The 25,103-nt window shown below is 39.9% G+C and overlaps 1 protein-coding gene across 1 annotated transcript in view; it reads right to left on the bottom strand.

The window, feature by feature from the left end:
• The window catches only part of ADGRL4 (adhesion G protein-coupled receptor L4), a 73,211-nt gene extending 48,322 nt beyond the window's left edge, over window positions 1–24,889 (bottom strand). The window contains exons 1-2 of the mRNA XM_056497060.1: window positions 24,255–24,889; window positions 22,544–22,693 (exon numbers count right to left, since the gene is read on the bottom strand). Coding sequence (XP_056353035.1) covers window positions 22,544–22,693; window positions 24,255–24,276 — 172 coding nt within the window. The 5' untranslated portion in view covers window positions 24,277–24,889. The remainder of the gene's footprint in view (window positions 1–22,543; window positions 22,694–24,254) is intronic.
• Between the last annotated feature and the right edge of the window lie 214 nt (window positions 24,890–25,103).

The following is a 25,103-nucleotide window of genomic DNA, read 5'->3' as shown; positions in this document are numbered from 1 at the left end:
GTATTAATTATCCCTGAAAACTGGGCTGTGTATTGGAGATGTGGTGACGTGTTGCAAGCTGCAGTAAAGATGGTTACTTTATTTTAATCTAGTAAAACTATTACATCGTGTATCAAATGTTTTATTCATCAAAAGAAGTTATTGCCTTTTGTCCTCTGCACCCACCTGTGTATGCATCAGTACAGGCAGTTCTATAGGATAGCCTCAATTTTGCTCCAAAAGTTCCAACACAATCAAAGCACTGAAAATCCCAATCTTAGTTTGTTGGGAAATGTTCTCTGTGCTTGGAGTTGTTGCAAATTTAATGCTTATTCTAAGCATTAAACATTTCACTTAGAGTAGGTTTACATCTCAAATCTAAATTCAGACTATGGACACAAAATGTAGTGCTTGAAAAGACATTTGTTTTCAAATTGTCAAGCTGTTATATAAGAAAATAATATATTAGAGCTCAAATTCTTATAGCAGCTGCCTTGGCTCCAGATCAGGCAGTGTAAAGTTAACCTCCAGGACCTCCTCCACTGAAAGATCTGGGATACAGAGCAGCTGGAGCCAGGGAAAAGGGCACGTTGGGGATGGGACAGCATGCCATGCTTCAGGAATGCTGATATTTTACAGAGCTGACTGCTGTTCAGAGGAGTGTGTTACCAGTCCTAAAATCTCCACAGGGATTTGAGTGAGGAAAGGGCATGCCTTTCCTCTGAACTGGTGACATCCATGGCACAGCTGCTAGAGACAACTGGCAGAGTCACCCTCAGTTAAGGTTCAGGCAAGAAGGAAAAATTGTTTTCTAAGCAGGCCCCACTTTTAGGCCATTAAACTGCAAGATAATGATGGGTTTTTGAGGAGTAACGAATTTCTTTAGAACTTCATTTGGTGCCTGTTTTAGCCAAAGGCTGCTATGTTGTGATATTTTATGTTTAAAAGTACCCTACTCTGACAAGCCACCAAAGTCTTTAAAGTCTTCTCATCTTTATTGCAGACAGTCCTTTGATCTCAATGCCAGAAAAGGTCAACACAAGAACTTCAGAATTAGACTTGTTTACATCCAACATAAAATACAAATAAATGAATGTGGCAAGGACGTCTCAGGCAGATTAAATAAGGCCACGTTTTCCTAGTTCCACTCAAAATGTTCTTGTTTTTTGCCAACCATTGTGCAAGCAATATCTTCATCAAATACAATGAAATTCACTTATTGAGGCACTTTCCCCCTCAAAATGTTTCATCAATCATAGCCCAGAAGGGCTCTGTCATAGGATAATTGCAACTTGGCTTACCAACAAAGAGCATCCCAACATCCTCAGCTTCCTTATCTATACAATAGGCAGGGATGACAGCCATTTTATTAGCTGAGATATTGTTACCCCCATCAGATAAAATGGCATGTTTTGTTGCTTTGATGTTTTCTGCCACCAGAGCAGAGCTGCATGTTTAGAGAATGGCTGTGGCAGCAGCTTGTGCTCCCTCACAACACCCCTGCCCACAAGCATCTCACAGAGTGAGTCAAGCAATGTACTAATTGCACTTTATCAGGAAGGAGTGGGAAGACCAAACAGAGTTTCTGCACAGTAATTTCTAGCCCAGACATAATCGTGGAGTCGTTTCTTGTCTGAATGCTTTTCCTTGAGGAAGAAAAAATCACCAGAGAGTGAATTCCCTCTGAAAGCAGCCAGCTGAGAAGCCACACAAAAAAGATTCCAGCCATTCCTGTTCCACTGCCTCCACATACAGTATTATTAATCTACAGAATATTTAGTGAATTAAAATAACATTTGGAGTAACTACTTACCTTTAACAATTTTCCACAATAACTAAAATTAGAGCACTCAGAAATATGTATCTTGCTTCCACATGCTTGGTTAGATCATGCAGACTTTGAAGGCTAACAAAAAATCTGTCATGCAGAGCAATATGCAAACCCATTTAATTTTCTATTTAAATTCTTCCTGAGAGTGGACTTTTCTTGAATTTCAAAATAGCAAGCCTTTTAACCAGACTCCAAAGGTAGAAAAGTCTGCTTGTCAACACCGGGCTTTTCTCACTGTACCATCACTTGCGCAAGAATTATACGAAGTGCTGTAGACATAATTTAATAATTCAACATTTTCCTATGCTACTGAAGACATTCCATCTATACTTAGCAGAGGGAAGTGCTTTGGACTGTCCAGTGGACTGTATGATAAATACTGTCCACCTCTTTTATGTCAGCAGTCCATAGCACATGGCTTTGTAATGAGGAGTGTTGATGGAGTGATTAATTAAAATCATTAATCCAGCAGGAAATCTCATCTTTGGTGGCTACTCAGAGGGGTTGCCCCTGATAACAAAGATCAAAGTAAGCAAGTGTAGAGTGTTCTGGCAAATACCAGCATCTCTGTTGACCTTCACACTTCTACACATGCCATGTCCTTCTGGAGAGTCAGGCGTTTCTACTGATGCTCAATCCAGCAGCCCTGACACAATGACACCGCCCCTGCCCAACCCCCAGCCCCCAAGAAATTCCCAAATGTAAAAGATGTGGCACTTCCTTTACACTGCAGTCTCCTTTCCTGATTTTCCACCTCCATACATGCTCCTGAAGCCACCTCCAAAACCGAGATTGAGAGCTGAACACACCCTTGATAATACGACCTTGAGAGACTCAAAGATTTCACTTTCTGCTATTGACTGTCCTATAGACTGTGGGTAGAAGTCTGTAGAAGCCTGTGGAATCACTTAACCTGCCTTTGTCTCAGCTCTCCATCTACAAAATCCTTTCATTTACCTTGTCTGTTTTGATTTAAACAGAACGAGCTCAAACCCTTAAAGGTCACATTTGCTTTGATAGCAATATGAACTCCTTTGGCACCTTGATCCTGTTTGGGTAAGCTTAAACCATGTAATGAATCTTAAGAAATGAAACAAACTGAAACTTCCTTTCAAACACTGCTCTCCAGAATGTTTTTACTTCGAGCAAAGGACGGTGCAAGATTAAGTTGCATAGTTGGAAAGGCACCTTATTACCCCATTTAAAACCAGAGCTAAAAAGGAAATTCTGTCATGGATTCGAGTGGTTGAGAGGTTTAACCTTGAATACCCTTTTGGTATTGCAGAGAAGTTACACATTGCTTATGCTTGTCTCTAAGTCCTGCAGTGTTGTTTCCCTTGTTGAGCTCTGGAGATGGTCTGGAGATAAAGGTGAGGTTCTCTAGCCCAGCCAGCAGATTCCCTCCTCACAGCAACCTTCTCAAGCAGATTAAACACTGCTCTAAAGAAAAGTTTCTTCTCCTATGGAAAAAATACTCCAATGTAGAATCTAAGGTCAAAATTGCAGACAAAAAGAGGTTGTGATAGTCTATTTTGAGCAGAATTGCTTGTTATTTTTATGCATCAATGGGCACCTAAAGTCTTAAGTGTTCAGTCTTTAGAAATGCTTTCAGTATATGAAAGGAATACTTTTACTACATTCAGTATTTTGTTTTACTTAAAGCTTAAGCTCCTGTTATCACATTAACAACTCTAATACTTAGACAAAAACCCCCAAAACCCAAGTATCAGTGGCTCCTAGCAACAGAAATTTTAATCTATTTTAAATAAAAGAAAGTCAAATATTTTCATGGTTCCACTTTCCTGGTTTGCAGGATAATGTATACATGAGGTCTGATTCACAGATACATAACTTGGCAAAAAAATTCTACAAATCCAGTGGTCCTACCATTTATCTCACAAAATTATTTGGTTTTTCAATTTTGCAGACACACCCTGGGCACGCCACCCATCCAGTCTCTTGAAAATTAATAAAATATTGAATTAAATAATTGTTCCTCCTTGTTTTGTTGATGCATTTCTGAAAGGCTCCTCACATGAATGTGAGAGATGATAAACTAACAAGAAAGAGACCAGCAAATAATCAAAGGAAAGTCAGTGGCAGGGAATCACTCATTTCATTACCTGTACATATTTCTTCAAACAGCAGCTTCTGACACACTTCAGTCTTGCAGCTCTGGCTAACACCTACTGGACAGACTCAGCTCATGTGTGTCTACCTGCTTCCCAGAGAAAATAACTCTGTAACCTTGCTTCCTGCATCTAAAAACACGGAAGCACTTACCCTTCCTGCTTTTTTTCTTCCTTCTGCTGCTGCTCACTGCCGTGTCTGCCTATACCCTGAAACAGACTGTCAGTGGAAATCTCAGTGCTGTTCCCACTTCCTTTCCCTTTTAATAGCCAGCTCAGGAAAGTGGTAGTAGATTGGCATCTGGAGTATTGGGACCCAGGAAACTTCTCAGCTGCAATTGAAATCTTGTGTGTGCGTCAGGTGCACTGAGTTCTGAGAAAAAGTCAGAAACTTCCACAAATGAACTGCCTGAATCACAGCACGGTGATAAAAGGGGCTCTTTAATGAACAGAGTGCTCCTTGGCCATTTATCAAGGATTATTCAATTATCTAATAATGAAACCTTTAGATAATGAAATATGTTTTGAAAGGTGGAGGGAGAAAAAACAACAACCAGGACTTTGCTGAAGCAGATGTAAAACTGACACATCTGCCTCCCTCGACACCACCAAATTGGCTCTTTCAATATGTTTCATTTGTTCTCCTGCCAATTGCTGATCTCTCTTCAATTTACTTCCAGACTTGGAAGAAAATTAAATGTTTTGATGACATATTGGTGTTTTATCTTTGAAATGCAAAATATATATTTCAAATGATCTTAGAAATATTTCACTTCTTTGAAATGTTTGCAATTGTATGATGTTGGACTTGATCTCCATCTGGAACAAAAGAGTGTAACTCCATCTAACTAAATGAAGCTAGGCAGTTTATCACAGCTGGTGATCTTGTCCATAGTTTTTCATTGATTAAAAAAGAATAGATCATATACTTATTTAGAAATAAGCAGTGTGAAAGGTGGTGACACCCTACGTGCTTTAGGCATGCTTGAAAATACGTGTACTAGATGATTACCTAAAAATGCTTCCTAATAGCCTTAAATAGTCAAAATGAAATGACAGAACTGTCATCACAGCAAATCACATAGGGAAAGAAAAATGATGCCAGCACTAACTGCATCAGCCACCTGCTCTATATAGGTTATTAAAATGATGGAAACAGTATGTTGACTATTGCATACATGCAGGCTAAAACCCCCAGCAGATCCAATGTTTCATAATACTAGCTGTAATTTACATGCCTATAATTTATACTATACCATAATTTATACAACATTTCTCAAAAGGCTGGCTGGAAAACACGGGCTACTGACTTGGGTACTCTAATTCCTTTCTCTGTGACTACTTCCTTCTTCAGTCACAACTTGAAAAAAGAATTTTGGCACCTAAAGCACTTTGAGATAGGCCTGTGTTGTCCTTCTGGATATGCTCAGGACTGTCTTGACCCTGCTAACAATAAGTGGGGCACTCTTTATTTTGTAATGATGCCTCAATTCCACTGGGAACTCTTTGGCAAAGGGTTGGGGTCCTATAAAAACCTATGGGAGCTTGTGCTATGATCAGCACAGCTGTGGTCACTTTTATTCAAACACAGGAAGAAGAAAAGGAGAAAGACATGGAGGTAATGACAATGTCCTCTTCATTAGCAGTGTTGTAGCATGAAGGAGTTTAGAGGCAGCCCTAAACAAACCTGCCTCCCCTTGTCCTGAAAACCTCTCTAATAACCCAGCTGCAGGCAGTGCCTGAACTCCATCCCACCCCTCCTACCCAGGCTTGTTCAGCAGGCAGGAGCAGCTCAGTCACCCTGAGCCCAGGAGTGCATCCCTGCAGCTGGGCAGGCAATGTCTCATGTGCCAGTCTTGATTTCAGGCTCCTGCCCTAGGGATGCCTAATGCACTTTATCCAAGAGCTGTTTAAAGTAAAATAATCTGTCATATAAATGAATGGAAAGAGGCTCATTTTAGAAGCCACTGCCACTATGACTGACCAATATAGATGAAAGTGCTTACATTTAGGCTTTCTTAACTCAAAGCAGTGGCTTCCCTCTCTTTATGCTAACTTTACCCATCTGTAAAGCAGACACATTACAGTTTACCTAACTCAGAGAAATGAGATAATACAACTTTGGCAAAAGAAAGGCTCCATCACATTGCTTTACTCGACATAAAAAGGTAATATGAATATATGATTTTAAATCTACATTAAGATAGTGTAGACTCTGGGACATTTCTGATATTGCTTTGGCTGGATAATGTAATTTATTTTCAAACAGGTTTCTTGAAGTGCTTGATATTCCACAAAGTCAGCCTGTGTTACAAGATGTACATAGCTAATCTGCTGAGAAAAGAAATCATAAACAACACTTATTTTATTCATGAGAGCATTCTTCCAATTGGTGCAATCTTGAAGTATGGATTGGATCTTTGGATCCCATAGCCATGCCAACAGACCCCTAAATTATTCTGCTTTAAACATTCTTAATTTCCGGAGGAGGAAGGTGGTGCAAAATATTTAAGGCTGGCATATCTGGTTTAAACATCCTTATATTTTCTTTTCTTTCTTGTTTTGTTTTTGCATATTTTCATAAGGAAAAAAAATCTCATTACACCATTACCCATACTTTCCAATGTGAGTATTCTGAGCAGGGTATTAATTATATTAGCACTTAGTTTCCAAGGTGGAAATGACAGCATCTGCCTCTGATTGTCCCAGCACAGGAAATATGACTTTTGGGAGCTCTCAGAACAGGCACCCACCACTGCCAGAAGAAGGAATCTCTTGAGCAAGATTATATTGCTTCTTTTTTTTCCCAGGAGCTAGACTGAAAGTTTAGTAATATGCATAAAGAGTCCACACATAATTTACAAGTCATCCATCACATATTTTCAGTAGTATTGTTTTCACAGGATAATCCTTGGTGATGTACAAAATGAAACCTGTTATCTCTTTGATGAATGCATTTTGAAGTCCAAGGAAGAACATAGGTGAGACAAAGAAGAGAGTGAAGATTTGCAAGCAGTGACAAGAGTTGACAGGAAGGAAAACTAGTGTCTTTACAAGTGGCTTCTCATCCCCCCAAAACTTGAAGTCTTCTTATCCACACTTGCGCAGTACATATAAATAACACAAAAGCTTCATTAGATATTATACCTATAAATTATTTAAGAGAGGTAGATCCCAAGGGCTTGAAGACATTAGCCAGAAGCTGCTGCTAGACTGGGTGCTGAGAGCTGTCTCCCTGGCAGTCCTGGGTACTAAGCCACTGCTAAATGTCTGTCTTGACTGAGGTTTATGTTGTACGTGCTTGAAACTGAACCATGTCACATATTTGGCAGGAAATGTAATCCCTTCAGAAAGAGGATTTGATCCTCAGTGTGATCTTGCCATTTTCAGGCAGGAATAACTCTTGGTAAAGCCAGTGCAAGATCTGTCCATGTATTTCTGTTTTGAGTAAGGGACAAGTCCCAAACATGGGGCTATGAGAGCAAAAGCTCCTGACCCCACCAATCCACATGGCCCTGATGGCATGAGAAGAGGTGTCCTACAGACACAAACTGCACAGGGCACACACAAGATGCTCCATCTGAATCCATGCACAGAATTGCTGGATAGTTTTGAAATTGCTTCCCAAACCCCCAAGAATCAAGTGATGCAAACAGCAGTAGAATTACTATCAAGGATAGTAAGGCATGGCTCCTGGTTTGACCAGAATCAAACAAAATCACTGAATGAATGACAGCTTGGAGATCCCCCCTTAGATCTGACAGCTCCAGAATTCCTCCATCAAGCTGATTCCCAGTTTCGAGACTCTCTTTGACTTGTCCTTCTCCTTTTTTCTGTTCAGACCATCAAGGCAGCCCTCCCCCAAGGCAGCTATACCATACCTTTCTGTCTTTCATTCTGACTGCCTGCCCTAAATGGAACTAGTCCCACCTCTCTGCCACTCCTTGTTTTCTGGTGGCACTTCTCATATGAGATTCCCACTGCTGAAATATATGAATTGGGATTTACTGCTCCCTTTGCCTTAAAACCTTAGGTGTGAATCTCAGCAATGGCAGAAAGTACAATATATCTGGATGTAGCATAACATCTGATACAGTGGCTTACAAAATCTTATTAGAAAAATATCACAATGTCTTGGATGAGAGTGCTGTCAGGGGATTGCACACAGGCTGCAGGAATGCAAACAGAGGACAATGGGTGATGACAAACAGCCCTGCACTGAGCTGTGAAGGGGTTCCCAGCTGGGTTTCCCCAGGAGCTGGTGCTAAGCCCAGCTTCCTTTTACATATTTCTTAATGCTCTGGAAAAAGAGATGAACATTCTGAGAATTAAATTCATGGACGATACTAGATACTTTAAAAATCAATCAAGACAGAGTTATTCTACAGAGGGAAAACAGAGAGGGTGGGAATGGGAAGAGTCTGAACAGACTCAGCTTTACAAATATGTGAGGAAGGGTTTTATGTCCCAGTTGATAATAACAGGAGGCCACTGAAAGTCCAGCCAAAAGCAGCTTACATCTGGTCTGTCAAAGGCTGGAGCAGAGAAATAACAACAAAATCAGCTAGGAGGTAATTATTAATTATAACATTTTCCCCAAAGATGCCAGATATTAATTCTTATTTTCTAGTCTCAGTAAATTTCAATGGTTGTTGTTTTCTAAGATTTTGTGTGGTTCCATGCTACAGAGTAGCACATAGCAATGAAATACAAAGCCATGTGTCCTCATATAAATATATAACATCTCTTTTCTGAGTGGTAAAAATCTTATCATTTTCTATGTATGACTTCTCTGCATATGCTATCAACATGATGAGAACAGAGTTAGTAGAAACTGACACAGAGGCAAAAAGCCCCTTTAGGAATTTCACTCTCCACAAGCAAAACAATCCACCCAAATGGAATCTGTCCAGAGGTGTAAAAGCAAAAATTAATTCTGCATGTGCCCAATAGGTCCTGTGTTACAGAATCATAGAATCACCAGAGGATGGTTTGGGTTTGAAGGGACCATAAAGATCTAGCTCTAACCTCTCAGCTACAAGCAGGCTTTCATTAGACCAGACTCCTCATGAAAAATAAGATTTTTTCCAAGCACTATGGTCTGTATGCTATGGAAACACCCATGAAAATATGCCATTGTTAATGCAATATGTGCAGAGTGCTTAACTATACCATACAATTCCATAACTGATTGTGTCATGCTCAGCACGTACAGCTGGAGGAGGAAGGTGGAAGGGGGACATTCAGAGTGATGGCTTTTGTTTTTCTGAGTTATGGATGATGGAGCCCTGCTGTCCTGGGGTGACTGAGCACCTGCTGGCTCTTGGGAGTGGTGAATGAAAACACTGCTCTGCTTTTCTTGTGTGCATGACTCTTGCTCTGCTTGTAAAACTGTCTTTTTTTCAGCCCACAAGTTTTCTCACTTTTACTTTTCTGGTTCTCTCCCCCACCCCACAGGGGAGGGAAAGCAGCAGCTGTGTGGGGCTGAGTTGCTGCTGGTTGTTAAACCATGACACACTGAAAACCTTAACAAAGGTGTCCATTAAAGATTATACTATTCCCTACTTTCCTTCCTGACTGGTAAACACTCATATGGAAAGCTCAAGCAAAATCAACCTAAGAAAGTGTATGTAGCACACACAAAAGTCTCTTCAGGTTGCTTTAAGTCATGACAGAGGATGACTTCAGCAGAGGAATGGAAACCATGCCTGGCTCCCAGTACAAATTCCAAATGTTTGAGGAGCTGATAAGAGATGATTTTAATCCACCTTTTGAAATGCATATCACTGCTAGTGGCTTCTATTTTTTTCATAGAGACTACTTGGGGAGCAAAGTTAAAAATTTCCAGGAGGAGTTTAGTTGTAGTACTATCCAAGTAAACATAAATTTTGATTTTATGCAATGCAATCACCTGCATAAAACATTAATGTGTGGATGCTTTATTTTTTAAGCAAATGTTACACCTTAAACTTCTTAGGACTGGCAAGGGGAAAAATGCCTGGGCCTGAATCTCATCTGATGAAAGCTTGTATAGTTACTTTAGAGAATGCCTTTCCAATATAGATAGAAAGTGTTTTTAACGAGTTCTCTTATATTATAATTTTCTCTCTTTTCTCAAGAATTTAACACATATTTTCAGTGGAATATTTGCAGAGACTCTTCCTTCTTCCAATGTTTCTACAGAAGTGAAACATAAATTTGCCTAAGAAAAGTTATGTTGAGCTAGTTTCTGGCAGCAATCTGGCAGCATTTTTATATCTGCACAGCATTGTGATTATCTCACAAATTCACAATACTTTAATTCTGAACCCTACTATTTTCCATGGAGGCAATATCTTCAGTGCTAGTCTGAATGCTCTGAATGTTAAGTGTCTGGCTCTGGCTGGATTCCCTACATTTTTTGTCTGTGAACACGTAGCACATGGCTCTTGATTACTACTTTTAAATTGATCTGTGTCTGCTATGAAAATATATTGCTTCATAAAAGTCTTTCAGGGTATCAGCTTCCAAATTAATGATTTTTCTCTCAAGCTCTGACTTTGAGAGCTTACAGTACAGAATCATGCAGTCCAGCTACTTGAATCAAATTGAAATCCATCCATCTGCAATTCAGATCCAAATTCTTTCAGTGCTCTTGGCTCATCTCTAGGTAAAGAGCAGCTGTTGTCCTGTTAAAGTGACTGTAAATAATTCTAACTTCAAGCTTCGACAGTGAAATTCACCCTGCTTCACTGGGGACCACTTAATGCCCAGGATGTAGCTGGGTTTGGCTGCATGCTGGTGCTGCAGTGGTGCTGCTTGCAGGTCTGCCCTGGCAGTGCCCAGTGCCAGCATTGCAGCCCTGCAGGGCTCTGTGCCCTCCTGGGGACACAGGGCTGAGCCAGGAGCCCTGGCTTGGGCTAATGTCACAGGGTGCTTGCACCCTACAGCACAGGTGAGGAGGGGAAAAAAACTAGAGCTTCCTTCCCTTGCTGTTTTCTCCTTTTTCATGCCTGCCACCGTGCCTTTTAGGGGTTGCATGTGCTCTGCAGCACAAACAGAGAAAGGCTTGTTTACAGCAGAGATTCAGTAAAGTGTTCAAAGGAAGAATTTCCCAGTAAAAAGAGATGGGCCCTAACCAAGAAGGAAAGTACTTGTTAAAGCAAGTCTATCAGAATAGCAGATGAATCACAATGTGATACAGCACTATTTGAAAGGATGTTTTGAATGGAGCTGTCAGTAAGTATTTTAATAGCAAGTCTTCAATTTCTGCTTTATGGGGTTTTTTACCACCAAGTAGAAAGCATAAGTAACAAGGAGGGATTTAGGAATTGTTTAGTGTTTGGCTGTTCAAGGAAAGAAAAGAGCCCTCCACATGCATTGCAGCTGGTGAAAATTGTCATTATGGGGTTTTTTACTCCATTTGTGAATGCTAAACACTGTAATAATGCAAAGTCCTTATGATTTTCTAAATCTCCTCAATAAGGAGGATATTATCTACTTATTTAATGACCCAGTCTCTAATGGCAAGGAGTTACTACCACCAGGAGCTCCAGTTCATTCACATAGCTCCTCTCCCTAATTAAAAGGTCTTTACAGTTTAAAATAAAGGAATAAATCAATCAAAACCCAAAACTGCCATCAGATGATAGGAAAAGAAAAGGCACTTCAGGGACAGATTGCTTGGCATCCACAACTGGGAGTGTTCTTTTGAAACAACTCAGTCCTCCTTTAGGCACCTCAGATAGAGCCAGACAGTTCAAAAGTGCTCAACAGATTTCTTTGGAAAATCCATCCCTAGCTGTGGCTTTGTGTCCTACAGCCATTGTGGCTAGCAAGACTCAGTGGTAAGTCACCTACCTCCCTGTTGGAGGAATGTCATCAGCATCACCCCTTCTGCAGGAAACTATAGTGAAATACCTGCCTGTACTCATCCCTGCTTGCTGCTACAAGAACAGAGGCAGCAGGTCTATTTTTACCACACTGCCAGTGAAGGCAGCAACAGCCCTGCTCTTGGATTTCCCTTGCTGCACTCAAAGCCACATGTACATATCACAGCACAGACTCCTTACTAGCTTGAATATCAAGCTCAAAATGGAATGTTGCTGTCTGCATGGCATTCCTTGAGGGTAACGTGCCATTGCCAGCTTTAAAGTTTCCTCTATGGTGGTCAGTCTAAGACCAAAACTTGAGTAATGATTTATAGCAAATGAAAGCTGCAATAGCTTTCTCTAAGAACAGAGAATAAAGCCCAGAGGTTTTATAGCACATCCCTCTGCTCAAACAAGAAGCATTTGGTGGTATTAACATACTACCTGTTTATTCAATAGGAAATACAAAAAGTTCAGTTAACAGTTCTTTTTTTCTTCAGTCTACAGCTGTGTAAATATTATCCCAGTCTCTCCTTTGACATCTACCTAAACCCCAGACCTTGTATGCAAAACTATATAAATGGAGCTCAACACTTGTGTAACTCACTGCTGTGTCCTGACATGCTAGGACTGAATATTTGATTTCTGTGAGACCAGTGATGCTGTATGGTGCATCCCTGACCCATCCCCATGACCTCATTTTCTAAAATCAGCTTTACTACAAGCTTCCTAGATTTAACCATAGAGCTGAGTATGATGAAAGTGTTGTGGAATTACCATACCAAGATTTGCATGACAACACTGAAAAAGCCAAACTGTAGTTCTGCATAGTTTACAACTGCTGCCCTGCACAGTTTCTATTTTGATCTGCTCAGATGAAAAGCTGTGCTAAGTTTTAGAAACTTCTCATCTCTGCTTTTGAGTCACTTTTGAAGGCTATTTGCCTTTCCCATTTTCCCAGTGGTAGCTAAGGAGATGAGAGTCTTTCTGTATGCACCAGATATCCCTTACACAATGGGAGAGATATATTGATATTTTTGTATTGCACAGTGGGTCATATTTATGAATTGATGCATGCTTCATCATAGCTCTAAATAATGGAACATTTCAGATAAGAACAAAGGGCCTGAAACTGTCAGAGTACCTCCAGCTTTCTCTCCCTTCTGAACTTACAGGCTGATTTTGGAAAGGTAGAGCTTCCTCAGGATCAATGTCACCCATGAAAATGATTTATTCAAGAGAAAAACTAAGGCATTGCCTTCATTGCAATACAATTTTCCATCTACTCCTTTCCCATCACCACAAGGAAGAATTGCAAGGCTCAGAGCTCCTATTTAGGCCTGCAGAGCTTAGCTGAGCTTCTCTTTCAGTCCATGCCAACATCCTGAAGTTTCTCTGGTGTTTCTTTGGGCCTCTGATGTTACAGGGATCAGTGATGAAGACTGTAATGCCTGCAGAGATTATTGCAACGTCTCCCTGCCTGCCTTGACACTCCTGGTGCAAGCTGTGAGCCAAGGCTGTGATACCCTCAGCCCTTCTGAGCTTTGGGGGTGCCCCAAACCCACTGCAGCATTAGGAGGGCAGGGAAGATGACTGGACTCTGTCCCAGCAGGACAATGGTTGTGGGAATGGACCCACAGCTCATCTGCACAGATGGGGCAGGAGAGCAGCACTGGTCTCCTAGCACAGGATTAATTCACCTTTTCTCTTCGTCTCCCACTGGTAAAATTCTGGGGATGGAAACTGCAATACCTCAGGCTAATTTAACGTTTTTTAAAATTGAGATGCAGACACTTTGCAACAAATAAAAAGTAAATATATAAACATGCAAGTCACCATCCAAGCTTATGTCCTCCCTCACTGTAACTTATGTAGATTGCTGCCTATGTGCCTAGCTTTCATTACAAATAAAACATAAAAGCCAGCACATATCCTGAAGAACTGTTTTTCTTTATTGCAACACCATTACATGAAGCCTAGTAACATAAACAAAGATTAGACTTGGCTGTTTTGAACAAATAACCATTTATTGTCAAGGCTTTTCAGGAGCTTTCATTTTCCTTTTTGAAAAACAAGATCCTGTGCCAACCTAGCAAATGTGTAACATTAAATAATAAGCAAAATAATGGGACACCCTACCACACTAGTTCACAGACAGCCTCAGAGTGTCACAGTTGTCCAAGCTAAGGCAGAAACCCTTAAGCAGTTAATTCAAGCAGACCTATTCAATCTCCTGTCCCAGCACAGTGCCAGGCAGCACAGGACAGAGCTGCCTCAGCCCAAGGAGCAGCCAGGCTTGTGGAGGGCCAGGAGAGCCCCTGCACCCCGGTGAATCTGCTCCATCTGCTCCGGCGTTCCCTGAACGGCAATTCCACCAGAATTCTCCGTTTTAAAGTAATCACGAATCTCCCAAGCCCAGCCAGAAGTAATCACACAACAAGCTATCCCTTAGACAATGAGCAGAGATTATTCAGCTTCCTTGTACCCCAGTAAACAGCAGCTTCCTTCCTGCCCGTGATTGGGGCTGTGATTAACCGCGCAGTTCAAGGTGAAAGAAGAATGCAGTTCCAGCCATGGATGGCTTCCTTTAACCTCAGCAAAACACAGTGCCAGATATTTCAATTAGTGTGCACCAAGGTCACAAAATCAATTTCTTATCGCCGAAAAACACACGTACTGTAAATTTCATTTTCAAGCCATAATCTCTAAATTAAATCTGTGTACCTAAAAAATATACAGTGCAAAATTGCAGTCCTTCTGCCCCCTCCTTCTCCTGCAGCCCAGCAGCATTTTCACAAACATCACCTGGCTTTGTGCTCTATATTTAGAGCACAATGTTTGGTGAGATTCTAATCTTCTTGGAGAACGTCATTATCTCTTTCTTTGGCAAATAGAGGTCCAAAGTGTCAATTACCTTCTTAAACTCTTTCATACACACAGCGCTGAGCTGGGTGTGATATTCTGTCTGCCAGCAGCTCAGTCTGCAATTTTTCACAGTCACACACAGAAAAATTGTGCACCAGCATATCATCCTAGATAAATTACACATTTCAAATGTGGTTACATACAACTTCACCGCTCCTGTATATGCTGGCAGAAGAAAATAAGAAACAACAATTAAAAAAAGGAAAAAAATCCCAAAGGGCACACTTTCCTGCAATCCAACTCTATGGGTTCAATATAGAGTTACAGAGAAAAAAGTAAAATGAGTATAGGAGATTAGTGGGCTATCATACACAAATCAGCATAGCTGTGCAGAAATGACACCAGCTCATGTGTGTAATTCCTGATGACACAGCCCTGTTCTGGGGGTGACACTGACTGACTGCACAGCCCCAAAGGCACTGCACAGCCTCTACCACGAGTCTGGGTTGAGAAGCCCCAAGGAAGTGGAATGTATGGAAACAATTTCTTTACAATGAATCCTGGTTTTTCCTTAACAAAAGCTAATTTTGACTATACAATCACAAAATGAGTAAAACTGACAATTTTGAGATTGCCTTACTTAGAAAAGTCTGCTTTTATTCACATGCCTGCTTATACACAGGTCCCTGTGTACATGGTTGTGTGCATTTAATATACATGTATGAATATACATGTTCAGGAAATACTTTTCATTCTTTTACTTCAAACCAGCAAGTGTGAAGAACATATTGTTACTGTTGGACCTCCTGGGATTACTTCAGATGTTAGAGACACAGGAAGGGAATCATATCTCTGGTAAACACAAAGTAAGCAAACTCTGAAATAACAAGTTTATAGCTCCTTAAATGAAATTTCCCACATCCTCTAAACGTGTAACATATTGATTCTTAGTACCACAAAACAGGATGAAAGGAGTATTTTCTCAAGAAAGGAAATTACTGTTATTTGGCAAGGGTTAAAACACATTTTGAATTAAACAAGTAAGAAACCATCCAAGTGCAGATGATCAGCCTAAAAGTTTGGGTAAATTTTTGAGAGAGACAAATAACTCTTTTCTACCACATCATCTACACACATTTTAAAAACTCTTTTTAGATGCAAACAGGACTAATTTAAAAGAGAGTCTGGATATGATTAAAGATATAACAAGAGGAAGTCTTGTTTCTTTCTGGTTCTTTCAAAAATGCATTACTGTATTTTAGTCATGCTCAAAGTACCATTTCAATAAAATGTAAACAAAACACATGATAAAATAGAGATTTTGTTTGGTTTTTTTTTGGCTCAAATCTATGAAGATAATGAGTCTATCTAAAACGTCCCTAAAACGAAGTTTGTCCAAGGCTTCTTAAAGTTAGGGTCAATGTTACAAATGTTGTAGGCTGTGTCCTTGGCCTGTTAGTGAACCGTGGTTTCTGGCAGCAGGAAGAAGAGCTAAGCCTCTGAAGATCCTCTGTCTCTCCTATTTGAGTGGGAAACTGGGAGGGATTTATTCGTTTCTGGATTTGACACTTTGGATGCATAAAACATTTTGAGTCAAAATTTTATGGACTCAGAGATTACCTCAGTAAGAGAATTGGAGTGAGGCAGCCTCCACCTCACCCTACTCAGCTGTACTGTTACTCCAGACATCCTGCACTGCTCTTCCTGACTCATGTCCCCTTCCATCACCAGGCACTGCTGTTACACATGCTCCCCTTTCCAATTCCTGACCTTCTCTTAAAAAATTCAACTAAAACATAATTTGAATAGTAGCTATAAAAAATGAATTCAAGGCTACAGAAGCTGTTTTGACTAATACTGTTAGCCTAGGGTATGGCTATTTTCAGGAACATAAACATAACTCCATCCTTTGTGGCTGGAAGGCAACCACACAACAGCTGGTTAGTCCCCAGCAGCCCATGGACATCACAGCCATCAAGCCCTTCCCAAATCCACAGAAAAGTGACATCTTGCACATGAAAGGCAGAAGGCATACATAAAGCTGTAGGTCCTCAAAAGGCCAGGAACCTGCCATGTTAACATTAACACCAGCACTTTCCTAGGCCAGTGGACTGTTATGCACCAGAAAATCAAATCCTCCCAGTTAATTTGTCCAGGCTTTTCAATTCCATGATCTGCCTACAGGTTTAATCTGGAATGTGAAATCAAGATACCTCAGCTGGGTAACATCTCACAACTCAGCAGTCAATCTCTGCATTTCCAGAAAAGTAAAAAAAAAAAACCCATTCAGCTCTATTATTACCAAAGAAGACACAAGGGAAGAAAACTTTCTGTCCCCTGTAGAGGAGCCATGAAACCATGAGCTCAGGTAAATATAATACCTAAATATACAACAAACAGAATGGTGCCTCCCAAAACCAAATCTTGGGATCACCAAAATGCCCAACACTTAAACCTGCAGTAAAAATTCTGAATTTGAAGGTGACTCCTGCTTTTTTCCTGGCCCCATGTAAAAGCTCCAGCAGAGTATAGAGGCAAAGCAGTAGAGATTAGGAGGTGCAGGAAGAGAAGGGGAAAGGAAAAAGGGCAAGGAGCATGCCAAAAGGGCTGGGAATTAGTGATCTTCTTTGGCCCCCTGCACAGCACATCCCAAGTTTTCTGAGCTGTCACATGCTGAGTTGAGCCCTGCTAGTGCTTGGCTGAGGCATATCTTTCTCCTGCTGTGCTATGTTAGAGCAGCTGCAATTTGCCTTTTTATAGCTTGTGGTAACTGATAGCAGTGAAATGAATTTAGGAAGTGTGTGGATTGGATCTTCCATATCAGTGATTTCAGACTATTTGGTAAACGCAGAAGTGACAACCAGTGATGTATGCCTGCTGTTAAAAAAAAATAAATTCTCCTTTGGTGAATCAACATTTGAATGAAATAATTTTCTATTGAAGAAAAGTTTTGGATAGAATAAAATTATTATACTTGGTTTTACAGGGTCATTTTAATTTGAAAGCAAAAATTTCCTCTATAAAAACTGTACACAAACTGGGTGCTGCAGAATGGCAGCAATGACACCAGTGAATCCAAACAAATTCAGTGACAGCAATAAAAGTCAATGGTGGGACTCAGCAGCATCACATTAGAACAAGGAACTGAGGTCTCACAGGAAAACTCCTTTTTATAGCTGGCAAAAGCCAGAGAGTTGGTCTTTTGACCCTCCATAAAACAAGAAAATATTGTTTGTGATCAGATATTGAGCATGATTTCAATTTGATTCAGCTGCATTTATACAAATTGCCCGGTGTTCTAACAGGGATTACATATTTTGATACAAAATACCATTTGCACTGATGTATTTTCTACCTCTGTAAAATGATAAATCTGCACTTCAGAACAGAGTTACTGCCTTGCTTCAGTAGAAAGTTTCTCTGACAGCCTAAGTCCTATTTCTGGAAGAGCTGCAACTATTTTACAAGTAACACTGATTAATCTTGCAGTATAATTTGCAAGTGACATTTTCAAGGGAATATTGTGTAGGGATATCTGGGAGGGATATTGTGTTCAGGCTTTTCCTGCTTGCCTGCCTCCCCTCCTGGAACAAACAGCACTGCTTCATTTTCCTTCCGTATTTTACAAAGTTAAAGTAAACACTGTGATCACACTGTTTACTTTAATTTCCTGCAGTGTGCCAGCAAAGCAGCAAATTGGCAGTCAGCAATCAAGAGGCAGCCAGCATTTGAAACAGCAGAGCTGCTTAGGAAAGCATCACTGATGCCAACTCATTTTCCCCTTTGTTTTAAAAATAAAATATTGGCTTCTATGAAGTTTTATTTCTACTCTTATCTTTTTTAAAGGATCTAAAATTTTGTTTGTTTGCTTTAATTTTCTTTTGGAAGAAAGCTGGAATTATGAACAACACCTAATTTTTATGTCCAACTCTTCTTATATAAAGAAATATATTTACATTTAAGTGTGGCAGATATGTTCTATTTATCTGTAAAAAATCCGTGGCATTTTTGCATGAGAGGAAGTTAACTTGTCTATAAATCAGTGGTTTCTGGGTATATCTTTATTTTTTATTCCAAGAGCTTTAGCCCATATTACTTCAATTAGGTGTATGATGTTGTGAAGCTTAAGGCTCATGCATTACAAGCAGAATATACATCTGCCCAAGAACAGTCCTAAAAAGCAAATAGATGTATTATCAGAGGTCATTCTCTTTTATTTAATACTGCATAAAGCAAGGAATATAAATACAAAAGAAAAAGTAAGGAGACTGGTATAGTATTTTGTACCTCAGAGGTGTAAAACTTGACAAGGTGACTCATTTATGGCTTTCTGGAAGATACTGTACAGAGGGAATTTATTGCTATGTAGGTTATAATTTCAATATATAAAAGAGGCCAGATACCACAATCAGTTATTCTCCTGACTATGTGCATTCCTGCATATATTCTTGCTGAAGACAATGAGATTATGAAGAGGATTAGGTTTTTGTTAGAGTGGCCAAAGTATGCCTTCAGAAAGTCCAAAACATGACCTAATTTAAAGTGGTTGAAATCTTGTGGGAAAGATTGTAAAAGGATAATTATTTTAAAAGCCATGACTTTGACACCAGGAAATTAAATTCATATCTATGTGTCTTTATCTATACACAGCAAATCCAATAATCTTGAGCTCTCTGCAGTCACTTAGCCAGCTGGCAAAGGGAGCAAAGTCAAAACTAACAAACCCCATTCCTAAGGTATGTTGACATCAGTGATTCATGATTCATCAATAATGGTGCTAGGAAATAAATGTAAGAGGACATTATTGCCTTTTGCAGCACAGAAAACTCAAGGGAAAATGTCTAAGTGTGTCACAGTGAAAAGACAGGGCTAGCAAAGAAATAACTTTTACAAGTATTTAAGAGGTGGTACAAGCAAGTGAAAGTAGAGAAACAAATGCAAACCTTTCAGTGTCAGAATGTACCTGTAAATAAAAATAAAGAGTTTCTCAGCTAGGAAAGCTTAAGAGGACTACCCTGAAAACTAACATTTTCTGTTCAACATGTTTATGAGGAGAAGAATTTGAATTGCTTGTTTCAGAATAAAGTCTCAAACCAATGACTGTTCTGGTTTAATTGTCTACCAGGATAAGCAGAATGAAGAAGTTGATTCTGTGTTATGCAAAATTATTAATGTTGTTGACTAATTATGACTCTCACAACTTATCTAAATAACCAGAGGGGCAAATATTTAAACACAAGGTACTATATAGGCTCTTTCAAAAATGCCTGTATTAGCACAGATTGATGATCTCCTTTGAAGGTGACTGCACTATCACTGTGAAAGCCTTAGTTTATTAACTGAATAAAAACAGGTAGCTATCTCTGGAACAGCAGATGCACCTGCTGCTCTTCCACAGAACAGCAAGATCTCACACACCACTGAACAGCTGAGGCTCTGCTTTACGTTTCCACATCTTTAAGCTGTTTATGATGGGGTGTAGCCTACGTTTCTCACCCTTTACAGAACCTGCCCAATTAAAATTCAGGTTACTCCCTTATGCTATTAGAGGACTAGTGCACAGTGTTAGTGATGCACAGAGTTGAATGCCACCCTAGAGAAACACTGTCTCTCTTTCAGGGCCAGCAGCCACACTGCTCTGCTGCAAGCTTTGCTGGAGGGTAAGTGACTTTGGTGGTTGTTGAGGTACTTTACCAGAGAAAATGTTGGTCTCCAGACATGAGACTTGCTTCAAATCATTGCCACTTAACTGCAAAGCACCACAAATATATCTAACATCTTGTTTGCCTGGACTGACATTGGAAATTTTATTTTAAAGACTGAGTTTTCAAACACTGAGTATAATTCTTAATAAACAATTAATGTTTTTTTTTTTTTGAATGCATGTTTTTTTTTTGAATGCATGTTTCACTACACTGAATTTTCTTTAAGTGTTCAATTAATGTTTTTATTAAATTTGAATGTAGACTTCTCTAAGAAAATACAGGAAAAAGAAAAAGTAAGAAAAAGGTATTGTGTGAGGAAAAAAAAAGAGCATGGAAGGCAAGATAAATCTGTCCTTACAAATTTGGATTTAATAATATTATAATAGGTGCATATATAATGGATGGGTTTAAGAACATCAGTCATGGCAGTGAGAACAACAGGTGTCTTTACTGCAAATTTAATTGATGATTCATAATCACAGACTTTCCAGACCAGAACAGACAATGTAGTGGGTACCAGATGATGCTGGGTAAGTAAATGCTAGTTTGATTTATTCCAGGCAGTAGTGCAAAAATTGACTTGGTTTTCTTCTTTCTCTGCATTATTCCCAAGTGTAGGCCCTTGACTCTGCAAACACACTGTGCACTTCTTGTTGAAACCAGCTGGCTTTTGTGGTATTAAAACTGAACTAGTTCAAGAGCAAAACCAGTGTTGTAAAGGCCATTTCTTACTCTCTTTTGAGCAGCTTGATAGACAAATTAATTAAGTGATTATGCAAGGTTAGCATTAAATTCAAGCAATACATTTAGAAACTACATGACATGAGAAAAGAAGAGACTGACAGAACAGAATTTGCTCAAACTTTAGAAGGGAAGGCAAAGGGCAAATAAAATGCTGCCTACACTACATAATGGGAGGTCATGAGGGCTTATGGAGGAGATGAAGCTAAACTATTATTAGAAATGTAGTGGAAGTGCACTGGGAAGGAAAAGTTACCAGCTGCAACCAGAGAAGCCTCAACCAGATATCAGAAAAAATATTTTCACAATTATGGCAGTCAGATATTGAAACAAAGGCCCAGAGAGGTGCAGATTTCATGAGTGGAGATAATAAAAATTCAGCTGGCCAAAGCCCCAAGATATCTGCTTTAAGTTGAAGCTGGACCAGGTGACTTACAGAAGTCCTCTCCAAGCTAAATTATTCCATGGTTTTGTTATTCCTAATTTTTTTTGTTATTTTAGCCATCTATATTTCTCTTTAAACATTTCCACCTTATTAAAAGGTAGACACCTTTCTTGGAAAAAACGCCCTTGAATTCTAAATTTTCCTGAACAAACATACTTCCATGCACAGCATGGGAAATGAGCTATAAAAATCCAAAATACCTGTGGGCTGTTTTCCTACATTCATACCAAACCAAAGGGTTACTGCTAAGTAGTAACTGCTAATTTTCCCAAGATGCTTGAAACAGAAAAATTGACCCAGTAGGTGGTTACTACTCATAGCTACTTTTCAGGATACTCAAAACTGACAAGATTCATGTGAATTTCTGCTATCTGCATACCTAACAGTGAAAATCAATATTACAGCTATTCATAGTGGAAGACAAATATGAAATCAGGAAAATATTTTAGCTTACTTTTCTTTAGATGAAAGAGTCATCCTAAAGTAGATCCCTTAATAGGATTTCTGGCATATTTCTCTGGCAAGAAGCTGCAGCATTAAAATCAGCACTGGCATATCTCTGTGGCACACACAGCTCCTTGTTTTGCAGCCCAGGAGCTGTTTGATGGTGATCAGCTGCTGGGAAGGGTGGCCAGGTGCTGTGTGTGAGGCAGGGAGCTGAGGGCTGCACAACAGCCACCACTGCAACCCTGACTCCAGGAATCCTGACCCACCAGGGAAACTGCTGAAGGCAATCAGCAAAGATTAGCTAGCAGCACTCATGGAAAAGGAAAGCTGGAAAACAGGTATCTCAACTGAGATACATGGCAAGCTGCATCAGAACACCAGGCTGAGCACAATTTGTACAATTTCTCAGAAACTATTAAAGGTTTTGGCTTTGAAAACATTTTAGTGTATGACACTGTTGTGACATAAAGTTTAATCCTTGAGCTAGTGGGCTCTTGGATAAGTTTTTCAAGACAGCACATAACAAAAACGTGTAGGTAAAATGTGTTTACCTTTACAGACTGTTATGCCATTTCCTGTGTATCCTTGGGAGCAATAGCAGCCTGTTGTCCCACCCTGAACTTCACACCTGGCATCTTTGTGGCATGTCATGTTGCAGCTTGGAGAAGTGCAGCCATAGTCCAGCAGACTGGAAATCAGAACTGGAACAAAGGAAAATCAGACTTGTTTCATTATCTAAAAACTTTATTCTCAGCTCTAAAACAAGATCTGGGCCAAAGGTTTCCACAAAATGAGTGTATTCCAGTAAACATCATCACAGGCTCAGTACTGCAGGATAGGGCAAGGGCCACCAGCTACAGGGTAAAGCAGCAGATAAAAAACACAGATAAACAACTCAAATGTGTTCTCAGCCAGTATAAAATTGGTAAACAGCATAGAAATTACCCAGTGATCTGGGGAAAACATTTGGATAGCTTTCAAAGCTCTCTAGTAGTTTCCAGTAAAGCCCAGGCATTTATTTGCACTCTGAGTTATGTAAGGAGCATAATCCAAACTGCCCTACACGTCCATGTATACATATACATACATATAATGTATATAAATATACATATATAAAATAATATATGTATTTTATATATATATATATATATATATATATACACACAATATCTATTAAAAAACCAAAAAGGGTTCCCTGATCAGACCTTTCATTCCTATAATAAATGTTCTTTTTATTCCCATACTTTTGTAGCTAGCACATAAGCATGGTCTGGCAGATTTAACATGAAATGTCACATATTTACATCATTATGACAGAAGCTATTTATGGTGTGGCAAATTATTTAAATTTAATCTCTTAAAATGCCATAACTACTTTCCCAATGTATGAATGAACATGGTTTTCAAGAGAAAGTAAAAAAGGGATCTCTTATTTTGATAAAACTTACAGATCACTGTACTATCACACACACCCTATAATTGGTTAGATATAAGGCATTTAGCTCAGAAAGGAAAGCAAGTTTTTTACTTTGCAGTTTACAAATTGTTAGGAGGATGTAGTGAAAGCTGAAGAACATTAAGATCCTTCTGGGTCCTGTCTTCCCCTGCATCTCTGCTTTTCCCTACCTGAATGTCATTCTGGATATTTGCTAGCCTAGTGTTACAATTTAACTGCCTCATGAAATCTCACCGAGATGTTGTTTTCTTGGACAAATTAAGACTTCACGAAAAATTCAAAAGACTAAAAATTGCACACAATTTTTAAATAATTATATATAATCCAAGTCAATTTACATATCAACGAATTTCACATTTTCTCTGTTTTTCTGAGAGGAGAGACTGTCTTCTATAGGGATAAAAACAGAAATCTGTGGGATTCTGTTGTCATTTTACTGTTTTCAGCATGTGAAATCTAAAAATTTCCCAAGTATATGGAGAAAGAGAATTAAAAAAAAATCTAAAACAAATGCACAGAAACTCATAATGTCATAATGTTACCTTTTTTTTTTTTTTTTTTTTTTTTTTTTTTTTTTTTTTTTTTTTTTTCTTCCCAGTACAAGCCACAGTGAGATAAAGAGGCATTTTGGGGTTTGGTTGTGGGATGATACTAACCATGCAATTACCAAATCCAGCATCAGCATTGATCGAAGCTACAAGCACTTCCAGTCCTGTGTACCCAGCAGCTTCCAACCATCCCCGATATAACAATTTCTCCTTGTCAGAACCCGCTCCCTCTCACCCAAAGAGAGAGATTTCACCTACCTAGGAATGGCAGCAGTTTCATTGGTGATGCTGTTGTTGTGCAGAGCCCCTGTGTCAGAGACAAAACCTCCCTGCTGTACAATATTCGACCATGTGCAAAGCACGCACATGTGAGTGCCAGGAGAGAGAGGTCCGGCACAGGCACAGCCCTGGCACTGCTCTGTGTCCCTGTCCCAGCTGCCAAAGGCTCCTGAGGCTCTCAGGCAGGACAGGAAGGGTCAGGAGGGGCTGAGGAGCTGATCTTCTGGCGAGTGGAAAGCCACAAGAAGGCAAAAGGGAACCAAGAGGCTGCGTCCTGCCGAGGGTCTCGGAGAGGACTGGGGGGTGAGGAGGTCAGAGGAGATGGAGCCTTTGGGAGAGGGGCTGGGCAGGGGAAGCTGGAGCTGGAAGGGTGACTGCAGCCTGCTGGCCCTGCAGGAGCAGCAGAGGGAGGTGAGGAAGAGGTGGAGGAGAGCAGTGACTTGCTCGGTGTTTAGGAGCTCAGAGGTGATGGTCTGCACGCTTCCTTCCACCTTTTCCTGCTGACATGAGCATATGTGAGCCCCAGACTCTTGTTTGGAATCAGTCTGGGCTAACTGCAGTTGTTTCTTCAGCTTTGAGATGGATCTTTGCTGCGGGCGAGCAAGGTTGCTTTAAGGGTAATGGGATGTAAGGGAGGTGCAGGAAATGACTGAACTCTGCTTTGTGAGGAAAACAAAGACATAGGCAGGGAGGAAAGAGACAGGAAGCTCAGAAACTGAAGGAAACCAAATTTCTATGAGTTGTGTAATAGGACATGCTCGATACAGCATTTGGCATGTCTGTGTTTAATGTGAGAGCATTGCTATTCTCATTATACCATGATGAGAC

This window comes from Oenanthe melanoleuca, chromosome 8 (genome assembly GCF_029582105.1).
Source record: "Oenanthe melanoleuca isolate GR-GAL-2019-014 chromosome 8, OMel1.0, whole genome shotgun sequence".
Classification (NCBI taxonomy): Eukaryota; Metazoa; Chordata; class Aves; order Passeriformes; family Muscicapidae; genus Oenanthe; species Oenanthe melanoleuca.
The sequence above is the reverse complement of the archived record's forward strand: the minus strand, read 5'-3'. Positions and strand labels throughout refer to the sequence as shown.